Source organism: Calonectris borealis, chromosome 8 (assembly GCF_964195595.1).
Source record: "Calonectris borealis chromosome 8, bCalBor7.hap1.2, whole genome shotgun sequence".
In the NCBI taxonomy this organism is placed as follows: domain Eukaryota; kingdom Metazoa; phylum Chordata; class Aves; order Procellariiformes; family Procellariidae; genus Calonectris; species Calonectris borealis.
Genome location: NC_134319.1, coordinates 12,704,751 through 12,723,379, shown reverse-complemented (window position 1 = coordinate 12,723,379; position 18,629 = coordinate 12,704,751). Strand labels below are relative to the sequence as shown.

At 51.0% G+C, this 18,629-nt stretch overlaps 1 protein-coding gene across 2 annotated transcripts in view; it reads left to right on the top strand.

Moving 5' to 3' along the window:
• The window catches only part of PTPRF (protein tyrosine phosphatase receptor type F), a 260,445-nt gene that overhangs the window by 177,499 nt on the left and 64,317 nt on the right, over positions 1 to 18,629 (top strand). For both annotated transcript variants that reach the window (XM_075155994.1, XM_075155995.1), the window contains exons 6-10: positions 5,593 to 5,862; positions 9,039 to 9,620; positions 10,193 to 10,326; positions 11,365 to 11,509; positions 17,435 to 17,740. In XM_075155994.1, coding sequence (XP_075012095.1) covers positions 5,593 to 5,862; positions 9,039 to 9,620; positions 10,193 to 10,326; positions 11,365 to 11,509; positions 17,435 to 17,740 — 1,437 coding nt within the window. The remainder of the gene's footprint in view (positions 1 to 5,592; positions 5,863 to 9,038; positions 9,621 to 10,192; positions 10,327 to 11,364; positions 11,510 to 17,434; positions 17,741 to 18,629) is intronic.

The window sequence follows — 18,629 nt, the reverse complement described above, 5'->3', positions numbered from 1 at the left end:
GAGAATGGATACAAGCCAGCAGGAGTGGATAATTTCTCATTCTTTGTGTCGGCTCCTCCTTCCCACCCCACCAAAAATACCCACGTACACAAATATTTAATGTGAGGCCAGAAATTAGTTTCTAAATATTCCATTGGGATTTGCCGTGCTTATAATTTGTTTGGCACTGATAATTACATCCTACATTTTTCCAGCTTTACTTAAAACTGTGTACTGCTCACCCATGCATTTAATTATTGCTCTGTGACTGCTACAAGGTTATTTATTAACGAGTTATTTTATCTTGATACAGTGGATCTTTTCTCTTATTCCCCTCCTTAATGTTGTGTTATTTTCATCAGAGAAATTTCGGAGAGTGAATGCAAATTGCATAGCTCCACAATCTTGCTCTCCCTTACTTTGCTATTAGTATGTCAGTATGCTGAATGCTGATGTGTCTCCAGTGCTGCACCACTGTAATGATATATCCTCTTTTATATGTGGTTGTCAGCGCAAATAATTAGACCTAAAAGTTATAGCTGAAATATAATCCAAAAATGGCAAGGCCCTGTTTTGGAAATTGTCTATAAAATGTCAGCACTCAAGGATGCATTGGGAGCATAAATAGTACAGCATTGTTTGAGCACAAGATTAGACTGTAAATGCATTTTTTCTGGTTCCAATTTTTCCTCTCCTGCTGTTGATTCTGTCAATAGATTGTGAGACTCCAGCAACTGCCTTTCCATTTGAAGTCCTTCCTTAAAATGATAGCACTAGGGAGAGATGAAAGGTGTCTACAGATGAGTAAACCATGCAGACCGATGATCATGTTTGAGGATATCTCCTAAATTCACTCCTTCCCAGCTCTGAAGAGGTGGTTCCTAAGGAAGGTGGGAGTTTTGGGATGGGTAGCAGTGTGGTGAGGGCGAGAGCACACCCTATGCACCAGCTTGCCTGGCTGGAATAAAGAAGTTGGGCAGTGTCACCTTCTCAAAGACGTGCCCCCCCATCACTCTCAACTACTCATCCCAGTCAGGAGGTTAGAGCAGAGCCCTCAGAACTTGCCTTTGCTGTGCTGGGGGCTAGGGAGGAGCAGCACAGCCCAGGCAGTGCTGGTCCTCCTTCAGAGCGGACAGGACTTCAGTGCAGAGAAAGAGCAAAGGTGAGAGGATGTCAGGACAGTGGTGCAGGACCAGAGCAGCTGGGATTGCCCCAGAGAGGAGCAGAGAAGCGTGCAGAGCACAGGCACAACTCTCCATCGCCGTGGGGCAGCACCCAACGAGCCTGCGATGGGGGTGTCTGGAGGAGGAGGATGGACCCCAGGGTTAGATGCCAGTGGGCACGGTGGGAAGGAAACCCAGAAGCAAGAGCAGGCAAGGAGAGGTCCCTGCATCTCTGCAAGCTAGAGGGAGAGGCGTTAGCGTTGTCGTTTGCTCAGCTGTACTGTGGCCAAGACAGCCAGCAGGGAAAGCAGTTTGGTTTCTCCTTCCCTAGCAGCACCACACAGTTTTGGAAGCATGGGCAGTCCTCCCGGCACTGTTGTGTTTCCAGCAGAGCCTTGCTTTATGCCAGCAGTGTCTCAGCATGCGAGAGAGGGCCTAACAGCACCGGCCCAAAGCTCAGAGCCTACAACTCTTGCAGACAGCAACAGGGAGGGGGGTCCCTGGTTCTCCAAGGGGGTAATGTCACCCTCAGAGGGAACTTGAGACGTTAGAAAACAGCCACTCCTGTGGTGGTGAAAGGAGCCGGGCAATCGATTCATGCTCTTTGCTCTCAAGGCAAGGAATGTGCATGTTAATGCATGCTGAATTATTAACATTTCTCAATCTCAACCTTTGTGGCTGTTGTGTTGCCTGCTCCCCTCCTTCCTCCCCAAGGTCCCCCCAGTGAGTGGGGAACCAGTCTCCATGCTGTCCTTTCTCCCTGTCCTGTGGGATCCAGGGCACGGGTTCAGGTTGCGCTGCACTGCTCACTGCTCCAGGGTTTCACTTCACTTCTCAGGGAATGCTCTCTACGGGGAGGTGTGCTGAATAGTGGAGCAGCACAGAGCCCTTACGATGCCTGTTCTTGGGATGAATGTCAATGAATCTCATTTTTGACAGTCTGCTGGTTTAACTAAACCTCTGAATTATACTATTGTCCATTGAAATCATTTTAATATTCACAGCAATTTTCCCTGTGCTGTTCTTGCAAAACCTCCAAACCACCTTCTCTGGTCTTTATCCAAAAAGAAGATTAAAAAAAAAATGTTGCAAATTCTTGTCAAGAAAATTGTAATAAAAAGGGAAATTTCATTGCTGCAATAAATGAAGAACAACAAAAATTTCTGGAGCACTTAAGGTAGCATCATGGGCTGTGCTAGCCCATGTGATTTGACTTGTAAATTGGACAGAAATTCTAAGAATGCTGCTTTTTGAGGAGTTATACTGATTTAAATTATTACCAAACTCTTATGCTAGAAAAGCAAGCGACTTAAATCGCTGGCTTGAGTCTGAGGAATGTGTTGATGGTGCTCTGCAAGCTGCTGTGAGAGCTCTGCCAGCTCTCACTAATGCTAACTGACAGCATCTCCCCTTCTCCCTCTGTACGACTGGGACGAGAAGCTGCCAATTATCCCCCAAGAGGATGGGAGGCTGATGGAGCCCGACCCTTCCTTTGCATGCGCTCCTGCCAGAGTGTCGTCTGGGCCAGATCTTGCACCGAAGGCATTGCCCTGACCCCCTCCCACCTCCCATGTTGAGAGCTGACCGCAACACGTGGCATCCATTTTTAGCAGCTCTGCCGGTGTGCTGATGAGGGGAGGCCGGCTCAGCCATTCTGGGTTGCGAAAATACACCACAGAGGCCTGTTTAACTGCTCATCTGTTGCCAGGCTTGAGAGCTGAGGCCCCGCACAGCTTCCTGGCATGCCACAGGCTGCGGCATGCAGGAGGCATGGCCCATGTCGAGGTTGGCGACGCTGCAGCCTGCCCACCCTCTTGTACAGTTTGATCTGCAGGAGAGTTTTCCTTGCCGTTCCTCCCTTCCGTAGGCACATGAACACACCAACCACCTCTGGTGCTCACGTGTGGGTAGGACAGGGGAGAGCCACTTCCGAAGGGGCTCAGCCCTTCCCTTTGCCCTGCAAAGCGCTGCCGAACGAGCCCCCAGCTCCTTTGGAAGTGCATCTCCCCTATGCTGGCCACAGGGGAGCAGGGGGCAGGCGGCTGCCGGCTTCCCCAGCGAGAGGCAGCTGCAGCGCCCACAGGCACTGCCTCTGCAGGACACATCAAGGGGGATGTGGCGCTGATGGGCTCGGCATGGCAGCCTGAAAGCAGTGCTTGACACGGGGGCACAGCGCAGGGTGGTGCAGGGGAGTCTGCAGCAGGCTGTGCTGCCTCTGGTCTCACAGGGCTGGGAGTCAAAATCTGTGCATGCTGGGCTCTGACTTTCCTGCGTGGCCTCTTGTCCTCCAGTCTCATCTTCCCATGTCCTTGTACGTGAGTTCCTGTGCACCTTCCCTCTCCCCATCCTGCCCTCACACCGCTTTCTTTCTCTGACTGGAGGTAATAGCCTCCAGCGCCTGCAAGCCTGTTTGCCTGGTGCATGCGTGTGAGTGCTCTGTGCATACCTATGGCTTTATCCTCAAAGTTTGCTCTTTTTTATTTTAATACAGTGTGGGTGGGTGGGTTTGGTCCTTGGATGGGGACAGAATTTGAACAGCTTCTACCTGAAGTAATTTGACACCATGTTCATTGGAAAACGAAACCTGACTCTTAACGAATGGTGCTGGGATGTTTGGTTGGAAATACACGCCATCATGTTGAACCATTGCCATGTCCATCAGGTTAAATCTGTATTCTCATGACTGCGTAGCACTTGAGTACACTTTCAGTTCTGTCTTGTTTGGGGAGCACTGCCCCGTCAGTCAGGTAACGCCTCACTGACGATCACTCATGTAACTATTGATTTGAGACTTAATAATTGATTAAAAGAAACAACCAGCAAGACTTTGGATTTAGATATTCAAAAAAAAAAAAAAAAAAAGACAAAGCAAGTTATCCTTCCCCTGGCTGGTAAGGAGCTAATGAGCCCTGTTTTGTCACCGAGACGATGTGTAGTACACACACGATGTTGACAGTATTGTCTAATTTATCACGAAGTCTTAGCTCTGTTGTACATGCTAGCGTGGGGGCTTCCGTCTTCAGTCTATTTCTGCAAGCCTGTTGGTTTGGGGATGAATCATCAAAGAGAGAAAGAAATTTGATTTGGGGAGAGTCAGCTTGGCAAGCGGAGCTGACACCTCTGCGCCTCGCCAGGCTGTCAGCAGCTTTACCGTCTGCGGAGACACCATGGTGGCAGGAGCCAGGCTAGCAGAGCCGTGTCCCCCCGGACCCCCGGCGCCCGTGAGGCCGGTCGTGCGGGCGCGTGTTGTGAGCTGGCACCGCTCAGGCTCCTGCCCAGTTTCCACCTTCCCGCAGCGCTGCGGCTGTTCGCTGCTCCACCAGCCCGATGCACTGATGGCGGAGCGTAATTGGCAGGGAGAGGCTCCTCGGGAGCCGGTCAGTCGTGAACCCGGCCGATGTTCTGAGGATGCCTTTCTGGTGGAGGAGGCTAGAGGAGAGCAGGGCTGCTGGGCGAGACACGTTTGAGCAGTTTCCCTTTTAAACTACAGACTAAAATGAGCCTGCCCAGAGGAGACAAAGATTTACCGAGCACAGTTGTTTCTCTACCCTTACTTAAATAGGCCCATAACACTAACCCTGAAGAAGGGGCCTCATTTCTCAGTGTCATTTTCCTGACGGGAATGCATATGGCAGGCAGCTTTAGAGCTTTATTGTAGCTGAGAGTTGCTTACAAATAAGTCTTGAATGAAATACCCAGCAAGGGATTGATATGAAGAGAAGCTGTGCAATGAAATAAGGAGGAATACGTCTCCCAAAGTGCTGCCACAAAGGTGGGGAGGGTTCTTCCAGCCCAGCTCTCTTCTGTCAAAATGGATATGATCTCACATCTGTCAGGATTAGTTCTCTCCTGCCCAGCAAGGTGATCTGTTCAGGCCCTGACAATGTCATGCAGCTCTGGTGACTATTTTTTCTGAGCCAAGGTAGAACCTGAGCCACATTTTGAAAGGAATTATATTTTATTTAGCAGCACACATGTGCTAATTCAGAAACCCTTCTGCTGCTCCTGCCCAAACCCTGCGAGGTTTAGGGGATGAGTTGCATTACTTTAGAGCTAATAAATTGAGCAGGTAATTCTGTTTTGCAGAGCTTCCGTGGGCCCTGCACAGAGAGAGTGTGTGACTGGCATTTGTGCATGCTCTCTAATTAGAGGGTTGTAATTTAAATGGAGGAATGTTTCATGTTAGTAATATGATTTCAAAAGGCTATGTTTGGAGGGAATGGATTGAGCCATCGCTTAATGAGTTCTTCTAATAAGATGCCAGTGGCTAAGGAAGGAGAGCAAAGTGTGTGCAATTTGGCAAAGCAGTGAACAGCGTTTGCACTTCATTTTATCTGTCCCGAGGGATAGACAGGCAAAAATGTTGAACTCCCCTCACGTACCCCCGCAATGCAACTGAGTGCTCTCTGCTGGTTCTATGACCCTACTAGCTGTCTCCTCCTTGTTGCAGTGCGGCGTGTTGCTCCTCGATTCTCTATCCCTCCGAGCAACCACGAGGTGATGCCTGGGGGGAGCGTGAACCTCACGTGCGTGGCCGTAGGTGCTCCGATGCCCTACGTGAAGTGGATGGCTGGTGTGGAGGAATTGACCAAAGAGGATGAGATGCCTGTCGGTAGGAACGTCCTGGAGCTGAATAACATCATGCAGTCTGCCAACTACACCTGCGTGGCCATCTCCTCCCTCGGCATGATCGAAGCCACAGCCCAGATCACTGTCAAAGGTAAGGAATTATTCCTTGTGGTGCTCCTACTTGGGTTTCAACAGTGTAGCCCTTTGCCAAAGTGTTTTTGGGTGCAGCCAACTCACTGCAGTCTCCTGTGACTTTTCCACCTTGCAAGGGAGGTCTCCAAACCTCCCACAACTTAGTTTTTTCCGGCTCACAGTATAGTATTTGCTTTGGAGGTCATTACACATGGTATGATGGGAGACAGGCTTGTGTCGGGCTGGGTCCTTGTTAGGCCACAAGGGAACCAATTGAGTCTGTGCTCATCCAGCGATTTCTGGCTTGTTCCATGCATCAGCAGGATCAGCTCAGCACAGCGGCAGGCCACGGGTTGTCCTGGGGCAGAGGTCTGCAGATGTCCGCAGTCGGAGAGCTGTTTGCACAGAGATGTGCTCTTGCAGTAAGGGCAGGACAAGAAGTGTCCTCCCTGCAGGGAGGAGCTATATGCATTAATTTTAAAATTGTTGCGTGTTCCTCTGTCAATTTTCTTTTTTCCCTTACTGCTCTGCCTCTTTCCCTTTCTCTTCCTTTTGTGGCTGTCCTTAAGGCATGCTTCCTGCTGCCATTTCACAGGTAGCTTTGCCCCAAAGAGGACATTATTGCTGATTGCTGACCACTGGGTATAGGGCAGCCCACCCAGACAGCCCCCTAATGGAAGGCTGAAGTTACATGTCCTGCCTTTACCATCTGGGGCCAAGCAGGTCCACACTATCCCTTTCCTCCTCTCCTTGCAGTTGATTTGTAGCTCAGATTTTCACAGATATGTCATCTTTTGAGTCTGTCTGTACTTGCAGGCCCCCTCCTGCACTGTGGCCACCTTTAGCACCAAGTCCCTGCTTGAACAAATCACAGATTGAGTGTTAGCCGTCTCTGACCTGGAGATTAACAGCAAATTCTCTTTTCCCTGGTGCTAGTAAGAGGATGCTTTTAACCTTAGCCGCACACGACTCCCTTTACTCACAGCGCCTGCTAGTTAGTACCTTTGCCAGCCCCCGTTTTCTTACAGAGCACAGGAGTTGCCTTGGTTGTAATACATACGCAAGAGTGTACGGAAGAAAGTGGCATGATGGGGAGGTGGTTTGGACGAGGAGGGAGGAGATGGGAACTGCACCATTGCACTGACGGTTCCCAGTATTTACCTCTTTGTATCTGGGACGACTCTGCCTCGCTCTCTTTGGCTGACGTGATGCCCACTGCCGCCCCAGGACTGCAGAGGCCCCCAGGACAGGGAGCGGTCTGCTCAGCTCCTTTAGCCCTTTGCCTTCCTCCTTGTTTCTTGGAGCACAAGTCTTATGAGGAGCGGCTGAGGGAACTGGGGTTGTTTAGCCTGGAGAAGAGGAGGCTGAGGGGAGACCTCATCGCGCTCTACAACTACCTGAAAGGAGGTTGTAGCGAGGTGGGTGTTGGTCTCTTCTCCCAAGTAACTGGCGATAGGACAAGAGGAAATGGCCTCAAGTTGCGCCAAGGGAGGTTTAGATTGAACATTAGGAAAAATTTCTTTACTGAAAGAGTGGTCAGGCCTTGGAACAGGCTGCCCAGGGAAGTGGTGGAGTCACCATCCCTGGAGGTATTTAAAAGACGTGTAGATGAGGCCCTTAGGGACATGGTGTAGTGGGCATGGTGGTGTTGGGTTGACGGTTGGACACGATGATCTTAGAGGTCTTTTCCAACCTGTATGATTCTATGATTCTATGATTCTCTGTCTTTTCTACACCTTCACTCTGGATATCTTACGCCTCTCTCCCTGACTCCTTCACCCAGCGTTGCTTCTCCTGTGCTTGCTGCAAAGTGGGGCAGACAGGAGAAGCAAGATGACACAGAGCTGACTGCAGTAAGTGCATCGAAGGTACCAGACCTGCCCCTAGCTCACACGCAGGCTGCACATCCAAAAGCTAGCAAGAGTCAAGCCTGCAGCTCTCCAAAGGAAAGGGTGGATGAGTGTCATCTGTCCTTGAAAGCCTGAGGGAGGCTGCCAATTTCTTGGATGCTCTAGGAAATGTGTTGCTTCAGGCTGTAATATTGGGCAGGATGCGTTTGCTCTCCTGGAGTCCTCCGTGGGTAGTGGTGTGGTGTCTGGTTGTGGGTTGCGTGCCCTTCCCTCCCATGCCAGTTCAACCTTCACTGATTTTCTCAGTATTCATGTTGCAGTAGCACTGGTAAAAGCATTCTCCCTGGCACTCAGAGCAGGCATGCTCCTGTGCTAAAGAGCCTGCCCTCCTCAGCTTAACCATGTGGAAACTGGAAACCTGATGGCTTTGCCAAAGAATGAAGTACTTGAGGATTTGGGCTGAGCATTTTTCCTAGTTCCCCATCAAGCACAGCTGCATTACAAGTCACTAACGACTTTAACTAGAGTGGTTCGCAGGAGGTTTAAACTTCCTGTAGACTGTAATTCAGTCATTGTCTTAAAGTATTTGTGTACTCTGCAAATCTCTCTCACGTACTCATTCTCTTTCTTTGTTCTTTTGGTAAAATGGCAAATCTGGAAATGTTTGCTTGCAGTAGTTGCGTTCTCATTAACACTTCAGAGATGTCAGTGCCACAGAGTTCATGTGTAACAGTTTATTGTCTGGTTGCAGTTTGACACACCACCCAGTGAAATAGTGGGTGTGAAAGTTGGTAATTTCTCTGGCTGTATCCTTCCTGCATGTACTGTAATACTTACAAGGCATTCCGCCATCAACCCATCTAACAGCACTGTCCATGAACTCCCTATGGCCTAAGATGCTGTCTCTGTGGAAGCAGGAGCATAGCTCCAGATTACCTGTGGTGCTCTGATTGCTTTACTGTATCCCTTTGTAAATCTGATTGCTTTACTGAAACCCTGGGCTTCTGGGGCCAGCCCAGCCCAGCAAGCACCTTCCCACTGCCAGATGAACCCCCATGACAGAAACATTCCTGCATCCCCGTTGAATTACCTTTATTTAGCCTTCTGCTGGTAAGTGCGTCAAGCACGTCTAATAACATGATTGCTCTGTTTATCCTTCCATTAAGAACCACTTCAAGCAATATATGGTAATATAAAAATGCATGTTCTAGAGTATGAAATGATTTCTGCCTTTTAAAGAAGAATGTTAATGGGAGGTGGCAGCTCCATTTTTATCCCTGTGCACATTGCAGGGTTTGAGCTGACTGAATTATTTAAATCACACCTCTCTGCCTTCCAATTGCAGCACTGCCAAAACCTCCAACAGAGCCATTGGTGACTGAAACGACAGCTACCAGCGTGACCCTCACCTGGGATTCGGGCAACTCCGACCCCATTTCATATTATGTCATCCAGTACAAGCCCAAATCCTTGGAGGGTCAGTTCCAGGAGGTGGATGGTGTGGCAACAACCCGCTATAGCATAGGTGGGCTCAGCCCCTTCTCGGAGTATGAGTTCCGGGTCATCGCAGTCAATAACATTGGCAGGGGTCCCCCCAGTGAGCTGGTCGAGGCCCGGACAGGAGAGCAAGCTCCTTCAAGTCCACCCCTCAAAGTCCAGGCACGGATGCTGAGCGCCAGCACCATGCTGGTCCAGTGGGAGCAGCCAGAGGAGCCAAACGGACAGATCCGAGGGTACCGTGTTTACTATACCACCGACCCGCATCTGCCTTTGAGCATGTGGCAGAAACACAACACTGACGACAGCCACCTCACCACCGTGGGGAGCCTCATCACAGGGACCACGTACAGCATCCGCGTCCTGGCCTTTACTTCGGTGGGTGACGGGCCCCCCTCGGACATCATCCAGGTCAAAACACAGCAAGGGGGTACGTATGGAGTGAGGTGTTGCGGCTCCGTGTCCACCCCAGTGGTATGCAGCTCAGCTGTATGTCTGCTCTGCACCAGGCATTGCAACTGCACGTGGTGCTCAAACGGTTGCATGTCAGAGTGGCATCCCCGCCCCGCAGCCATCAGATTTAAACTGTCAGCTTGTCTTGGGGAGTTGATATCAATCTCTGTACAAGTAACACAGCCCACAGTTTTGTCTGGGATACAGTGGCTAAAAATGTGGCACGAGGTCTTTGATGTGGATGTTGGCACCTATGCAACTGTGCCGGGCCCTTCTGGGGCCTGAGTACACAGGTGGAAGGAAGGAGCTGGGATGCAGTCAGGGGCTGGAAGTGAGCGCAATTCCCATAGTCACCTGGGACTGGGTCCCAGAGGTGCTTGCTTGTTGCCTGGGTTGTTCCAAGAGCACAGTACGGGGCAGAGGGAAGAAGGGAGGGTCCAGAAGGAATGAAGGAGGATCCTCGCAAGGTGAGATGCAGACTCTGCAAAGCTGTGCGACTCTTTTCCCTGCATTTGCCTCCTGGCACTTAACCATGTGTTTGGTCCCCAGTTCCTGCCCAGCCAGCTGACTTCCAGGCAGAAGCAGAGTCTGATACCCGCATCCTGTTGACGTGGCTGCCCGCCTCTCAGGAACGCATTACCAAATACGAGCTGCTGTACTGGGAAGGGGAGGATGGCACTCAGGTGAGGATCCTGCCTCTGCGTCAGCAGCACTTGGGGCTGAACATCACAGTTCAGCAGCTTGGAAAGGGTGTCTGCTTGAGTTGGGGTGGCAACAGGACTGTTTCTTCTCCATGTTTCTTCTGTCTCATGAGTGTGTGATGGGAGTATGGCAGTCTCTGTCTGGCTTCTGTGTAAGTGACTTCAGCAGTGCTTGTTGATGCCCAGCAAAGTAGCTAGTGTGACTGGTTTGGGACTGGAAAGGCTCCAGAATACCATGACACCGTCCCTGAGGCATCCTTACTACTGGTGCCTTTAAACAGTTGTACAGGCCAGTAGGGCTTCGAGGTGGGTCTGAAATGGCCTCCAAAATGTGTCTGCAGCTCCAGGACTGGTTACACTTAAGGAGCAGATTGAGGGTGGCCTATAGAGAGCCATTCCATGCTTACTGTCAGGTCCCTAAAAGAAGTCCAGCTCTAAATATATCAAAGGTAGTCCTGGCTGCAGGGTAGCACAGTGAGAACTGTGCCATGGCAGCATCACAGTGTCCCATGGACCTCTCCTCCTCCTGTATTTATAGCGGCATGAGAGCTGCCAGAAATAGGTGCCCTCCAGGTAAAGTGGCAGCAAAGCAAGTCATTTACCAGCACTGTTTAGGTGCATTAGAGATGCCAGCTACTCCAGGACGAGGGCTTTACTCTGTTTCACAGGCAGACACTGTCTGTTGGGCAGAAACAAACTCATGTCCTGTGCCCCTCATCTGAACTGTATAGCTAGACCCAGCATTCCCACAAAGCTGTCAGGCAGTGAGCACAGTCTGGACACTAGGCAGTGCAGCCTGGCTGTCAGAGAGGTATGCTTCCCTGCAGAGTCCTTGTATTTCACCCAGGAAGCTCCATGCTTTGGAGTCCTGCAGGACTGCGACGGGTTTGGCAGCATGGCTTTCTGTGGGGCCAGAATGGGTGATAGGGCTGCCTATTCCCTTGGCATCGGGAGCTGAGCGCCAGCTTTTCTGTATTCTCCAACTACACCAAATAATCTGTTTCTCCTTTTATTTGCCAGCAAAAGGTGGAGTTTGACCCAACCTCCTCGTATGCTGTGGAAGGTCTCAAACCAGACACGCTGTATAAGTTCCGTCTGGGTGCCCGCTCAGAGCTGGGGGTAGGCGTCTACACCCCCACGATTGAAGCCAGAACTGCCCAATCCAGTAAGTTTCTGACACTCTGCACTACTGAAGACAAAGCAAAAGCAGTCCAGTTTCCATCGCCTGGGCACGGAGTAGCTCAATGCCTCTGCCTTTGTGGGTCTGCAGGGATGCCGGCATGCAGTTTGCTAGAGGGTGTAATGGGGAAAGTCAGCAGGGGTTTTGGATCAGGGCTCTTTGGCAGAGGGGGTGCACCCAAGTGGTAAGTTCTTTCTTCGTGTCCCTTTGATCATGCTGTCTTTCCCTAAGGGTAGATTCATAAAAACTGATGGAGGAGTGAAACAGGCTGGGAAATTGCTTTGGAGAGATTGATTTGAGTAGGTTTGTGAATCTCTATGAATTCACTCCCATGCAGGCAAGCTGTCTGGACAGGCAGCATATGGGTGTTTGGCTCTAAATGTGACTGTCTCCAAAACATTGGATTTTCACCCCTTCACTCCCCATTCCAGCTGCCTTGCTTCTGCAGGGGTCCCTAACTGGTCCACAGACCTGATTGCAAGGTGAGGCATCCTTTGAGGCCAGATGTGCCTGTGGCTGATAGGCAGCTGGAGGAGTCAGTCTGGGAAAGTGGCTGTTTGCCTGGGTTGCATGAGCAAGTGAGGCTGCTGCTTCTGGGACTGCAGTGCTAGGGGAAACCAGAACAAGCTGCAGCCGAGTTAATAGGCTAGATAATGAGGTGACCCAGGCAATATCACTTTCATCCTTGCTCTGCCCCATGTGATCACAGAGCAGGAGTTCGCATTGCTCTGATTGGCAGCTCAAAGTGCTGCGCATAAGCAGATTAGGGCTATCAAAGGGCCCTGCGATAAGCTCGTTTTCACTAACGATTTTTGGGTTTGCCATTATGCAAAGAGCATTAAAAGGGGGAAAAAAGACATTTCCGTTAGCACCGTCTGTCTGGGATTTACTAGCTATGTGGGGTGAGCAGTTGGCAAAGGCAGCTAGCCTCCCTGCAGGGAGGGTGCCAGCATGCACAGCAGCCAGGAGCCTGAGATGGCCATTAGAAAGGGAGCTCAGGCAGGGAAGAGCAGCTCTGCTCACTGTTGGAACGACCTTCTCTTTGAGGGAAACTCAGCTTCATTAACATATCAGTCGCAGGGATTCCTCCACCTCGTTAAGTGAGCTAATGGTGTCTTAGTGCTGCACAATAGACAGGTATGAAAATGGAGAGAGGTTCAGATCGTGCAGTTATAAATATTTGAACATTGAGAACAAATTCTGAATGTGGGGATTTGTATACCTATTTCAGGTAGCTTTTGTATTGATAGGCAAAGGTTGAAGCAACTCTCCTGCCACTTAAATTAATTCCATCAGTGGATGCTCTTATCCTTGAACACACTTAATCAGAGACAGCTCCGTGCATAAATGAGTCCTTCAGAATCTCACAACAGTCCAAGTAAGAGAAACCTTTGCTTTGTGGACTCTTCAAGGCAGACATCTTCCCATGACTTACTCCATATGCTGTCTGCTCACTGGTCTGTTTTTAAGGTTGTCGCTTCACTGGCCAGTGAAGTAGTAGCTAATTGGTTCTGGAATCAGTAAGAGAGATGTGGACAGGTTGGAAGAGATTTGGCCAAAAGCCACAGGAATACCTTGGTTTGAACAGTGAAACCCTCCTTACGTTGAGGGACCTAAGAGTTCTTCGAGTTATCCAAGAAGTAACTGGGTCTTGGTTTACAGGCCCCTACTTGAGAAGTTTTCTGATGGCACTCTATTCTATGAGAAAAGTCCTTGGTAGTTACTACTGGGCTATTCAGTGAGGGTGACAAACCACTGGCTGAACAGTTCCAGGGCAGAGTGGATTCTTGGGGACTGGGGGTCTCAAAGTCAAGTAGGTCTTTCAGAAAGCTCTGCTTTAGCTCAGCAGAAGTTGTGTGCACAATGCACAACTTCCAGGCAGAAATTCTTTGGTCTGCACTTAGCAACACCTCACGTTAGATGATTGGATCAGTCCCCTATGGCCTTAGAACTTACTAATCTATAAAGACTGTTGCTCCCAGCTTCAAATTGGTCTCCTTCCTGCACTCCTCCATCTGGTTGCCCTGAGAAAGGCTGTTAGATCTTGGAGGTTGACATGTTCAGGTGGGACACAAACTGCAGGAGCAGTCAGACTCCTGCTTTCCAAAGAGCCTGTCTTCAGGCTCTATTCGCGGCCCTGACAAACCAGTTAAGCACAGGTAGGAGGCACATCATCACTAATGAGTCACTAATGGGCCAGAGAAGGACATCTGTATTGCCGCTGCTGGGCTTTTCTTGTGGCATCCCCGCTCAGGAGTGGTAGGGATGCTGTCTGGGAAGGCCAGAGGGATGCAGTGCCCCTTTGCACCCTTCCAGCACCACAGCTCGGACCCCATCTCCTGAGAAGACAGCTGCCTTCTGGGCTGTCTTTCCTGCTAAGCTGCTTGCTTAGTTGCTGGGCACCCTGCAAAAAGTACAAGCAATGCTGCTTTGAGGGCCTGAGGAGCACGGGCGAGTTTTCCAGGAGTCTGCAGTGCCTTGGGCAAGCAGTGTGATGGAGGAGAGGAGCATCAGCTCTGTGCCCATCAGGCCTCAGCGTTAAAATGCTGTTCTCACTTGAAATATGAAGGTGGGTGTTGTGATTTAACCCCAGCTGGCAACTAAGCACCACACAGCTGCTTGCTCACTCCCCCCCCCCCACCCCCGGTGGGATGGGGGAGAGAATTGGAAGAGTAAAAATGAGAAAACTCGTGGGTTGAGATAAAGACAGCGTAATAGGTAAAGCAAAAGCTGCGCACGCAAGCAAAGCAAAACAAGGAATTCATTCACTCCTTCCCATCGGCGGGCAGGTGTTCAGCCATCTCCAGGAAAGCAGGGCTCCATCACATGTAACAGTTACTTGGGAAGACAAAGGCCATCACTCGAAACATCCCCCCCTTCCTTCTTCTTCCCCAGCTTTATATGCTGAGCATGACGACATATGGTATGGAATATCCCTTTGGTCAGTTGGGGTCAGCTGTCCTGGCTGTGCTCCCTCCCCAGCTTCTTGTGCACCCCCAGCCTGCTTGCTGGTGGGGTGGGGTGAGAAGCCGAAAAGGTCTTGACTGTGTAAGCACTGCTCAGCAGTAACGAAAACATCCCGGTGTTATCAACACTGTTTCCAGCACAAATCCAAAACATAGCCCCATACCAGCTACTGTGAAGAAAATTTAACTGTACCCCACCCAAAACCAGCACAGTGGGTCGTGAGGTTTTTCCTAGCTTAAGGAGTAGGTGGGCTGGCTGGGTGCACAGGGCTGCTGTGGGCTGGCGGGGGAGGCCGGTGTGAGTAGCCTGGAGGCAGCAGAGGTTTGCACAGTGTGCGTGTGGGTACATCTGTGTGTGTGGGCGCATGCTGGTCACCCAGTCTGCTTTTTGCTGGTCCCAGGAGGGACACTTCACTCCTTGTGCATTTTAAGTTGATCCTGTTCATGTTACCAAGTTTTATTTTGCTTTCTTTAAGTGTTAATCTGAGTTTTTACCTTGCACATCATGTGTGTGACTCTTACCCAGTCAACAGCCAACGTTTGACCTGCCCATGCTGCCAGCCAAAGCTGCCTTTGGAGAAGGATGCTGTGGAGGCCCAAAACCAGAGCAAGTCTCTTCTGTGAAGGGCCTCTCTAGGACAGTGGTAAAGGAAAGGCTTGCCAAGCTCCTTATGTCTCACCTGTCCCCTCTGAGGGATGCAACCAGGTGCTGTGTCTACCTTATGGCCTCCCTGAATTCACTCTTTGGTGAATTTGCTTTGGTGCTATATCTTCCTACTCTCTTCCCTGCTACTTCTCTGCTGATTAACCAAAAGAGTGTGAGGATTCATTTTCTACCCCTACTCCCTTCCGGTATACCAGATGGCAGGGCCATTCCCGCTCTGCCTCCCTCACATAGGCAACTGTTTGCTTCCATGCATTGCTTTGACTTCTCTTTCCTCCAGTGTAGCTCCCGTAGCAGCAGCCTGACTCTGCTCAGGCAGCATCTCTTCCAGCTCCGTCACTGCCCCATCTTCCTCCATCTTTCCTCTCCAGGCACCCCAACCCAGGCATCAGGGACGGGCCCTGCTCCCCAAGCACAGAAGTGGGCGCCAAGAGTTACGTGCAGCCTGTGACTGCCTCCGAAAGCAAGTGGGCCTTGTTCCCAGCAAGCAGAGGTCACCAGTGGCATTGGGAGGTCCTGCTGTCCCCAGCTTTTCCAGATCTTCTCCCACTGCCATCCTATGCCCAGGAAAGCCAAGGCACAATTGTTGCTTTAATTATCTGAGGTCCCTGCTGCCATCTGGGGTGATGTAGGTTGTGTTTGCCTTTGCGCAGGCGATGAGCAGGCAGGCTTGTCCCTGTGGCCCTGGAAGGCTGGCTCTGGTGCACCGATGGCTTCAAGGACTGTGGCATGGGGAAGGGCACCACTCCTTTTTCAGGCATTTCTAGGCTTATGGTTGCAGTGAAGAATGGAAGCGGCCTTTCACCTGCCATGGCAAGGCAAGATACCTTGTACTCCGTTATTGCTTGGCCAGTCAGCTTCCTAGCCTTAGAGCAGCTGTGTGCGCGTTTTTGGTGGTGGTGCCCTGCCCTCTCTGCTTAGGGCTCTTGCCTTCTGTGCAAGGACCCAGGGATGCACCCATCTCCCTTGTGCCTTTCCCGACCAGGCGGGCTCCCTCCCTCCTCCAGGCTTCCACTCTCATGAGAAACACCTAAGTGCAGCTCCCCTTCCCTTTGTGTGTGCCCTGCCAGCAGCAAGGCATGGCCTGGGCAGCACAACCGCCTCTGCAGGGTGGCTGTGCTGTTGTGTTACCAGAGGTCCCAGGATACGTCTGCAGCATCCCTGGGCAGTGAGGCCAAATGAGAGGAGGCTGGTGCTGCTGTGAGAGGGCTCCCATGCTGCCAGGGTCCTGGACAAAGCAGAGCATCTCCAGGGCACTTGTCTGGTTTGTTCCCTTCTCCCACCTTGCAGAACTGCTGTCCTGTTGGCAAGGTTGCCACAGACCTCGGTCATCTCTTCTTTCCTGGTCCCTCTCTCCCCCCGCCCCCCGATTTGTTTCACTGCTCTTCCCCAGCAGTGCTGTGTGGAGGAGACTGTTCCTCACCCAGATGAGAAGCATTTGCTGCCTAGATCCCATTCCTCCCCCTGTGGCCAGTTAACATTGCTGGGGCTTAGAAGTTAACACAAACTGCAGGTGTTTTTTTGCCTGGGAGGGGACAGGACCTGCCTACCTTCCCCTGTACAGCTCCATAGGCCAGGCAGCCACTGAGGCAGGTAGCCAGTTGGCAGGCATGAAGCAGTCCGTCCCAGATGCTAGGCACACATGCAAAGCAGCACAATCATGTTATCTCCTGTTTCCACATGGTGCCTGGCTCCCACCTGGGTCAGTGTGCTGCTCACAGCTGATGGTCGTGATTTCAAACCCTGCCTGGACACCAACCTCAGTCACCTGCTTTCCCTGCCCTCTGTTGTTTCCTCCACTTGTCTAGGAGCAGGTTTTTGCAAGCCGTCATGCAATCTGGTGTGTGAGCTTCCCCTTCTGCCACTCTTGCCTTCTGTAGTTTCCTACCTCTTCTGGTTTCCATCTGCTTCAGATCGTCACTGAAAGCATCTTTCTTCTCCCTACCAGTCTCTTCCTCTCTCTCCCCGCCGTCCTTTCCTTTACTGCGATTTGTTGTGTTTGGTAAAGTGAGCGTCCAGAACCACTTTGGGAAGAGGTGTTCTCTGATGCAGAACAGCACTTCTGTCTCCATGCTGTTCATCGGGCTTTCAAATACAAATTGCCCCTAGTGCCATCTTTGATGATCTGTGAGGAAGGCAGGCGGTTGTCCAGGAAGCTACTGGCTGAATTTCCATGTGTATGTTCAGTGCTCAGTTGACTGGGTAAAAGTTCCCTGTGCATTTTGGTTTGTCCTTCCACTCATTTCCCTTCATCTCCCCACTTCATTTATTTATCCCCAGCCCCCTCCGCCCCACCCCAAGAAGTCGAGTGTGTAAGCACCAGCTCCACTACCATCCGGGTAAGTTGGGTGCCACCGCCTGCCCAGAGCCGCAATGGGGTCATCACCCAGTACTCCATTGCGTACCAGGCAGTGGAAGGAGATGACAACACCAAGCATGTGGTGGATGGCATTGGACGGGAGCACTCCAGCTGGGAGATCAAGGACCTGGAGAAATGGACCGAGTACAAGGTGTGGGTAAGGGCTCACACCGATGTGGGGCCAGGACCGGAGAGCATCCCCGTGCACGTGCGCACTGATGAGGATGGTAGGTGTTACTGAACAGCTCCTTCAGCTGCCACCTTGGGGTAAACAGGACTCTCCTAGCTGAGTTGCTGGAAAAGGGGGGAAAAGACTGGGATATTGGCCTGGGAGTGCTTTTCAAGCAGGACCGGAGGCTGTTGGGAGCAGCGCTTTGGTCAGCTGCTCCAGGGAGTGGGTCTCCACGGTCGCCCTGGTGTGGGGTAAGGGAATTGCTCTGTTGGCCCTTGCTCTGATGTGATGGTTGCCTCCAGGCTGTGGGTCAGATGTCCCGGCGTGGTCCCACAAGGGTCCTGTGTGTGCCAGCAGTGCTTCCTGTGCACATGAGGAGGCGTTACACTGCTTTGTCATTTTGACATTCTAGTGTTTGGTGGTGGTGGTTTCCATTTTAGTGAAGGTAACATGAGTTCTCCCAGCCAAAGGCTTCTCTCACATTGTGAGATCAGGACTTAAAGTTTACTTGTTGACCTGAAATCCAGCAAACTAAAGAGGGGAAAAGAAATCCGTTTGAAACTTGTAGATAGTGCAGGAAAGCTGCTTCCTGCCCCGGCTTCCAGGCAAGCCACAGCTTATATAAATCTGCTCTTCCGCTCAAGAGTCCGGGTATCGCATGTACAGAACACTTTACTGGACACGACAGCTTTAAAGAGAAATTGCTTTGTATTAGCAGGGCTGTCAGTTATGTCATCATGACTTAAGCCATTTCCTTTGAAAGTGCCAGAGCTCAGGGTGACAGTAGGAGCTTCCATGGCTTCATGCTGACCCCAGAAGCTGCAGATTTAATGGGAGAAGAAAGAGGTGCAGTGTCCAGGCAAAGAAAGGATGATCTCTGCATTGCCCAGTCAGCACAGCAAATGGAAACCAGGCATGTTACAGTTTCCCCCACGTCTCCGTGA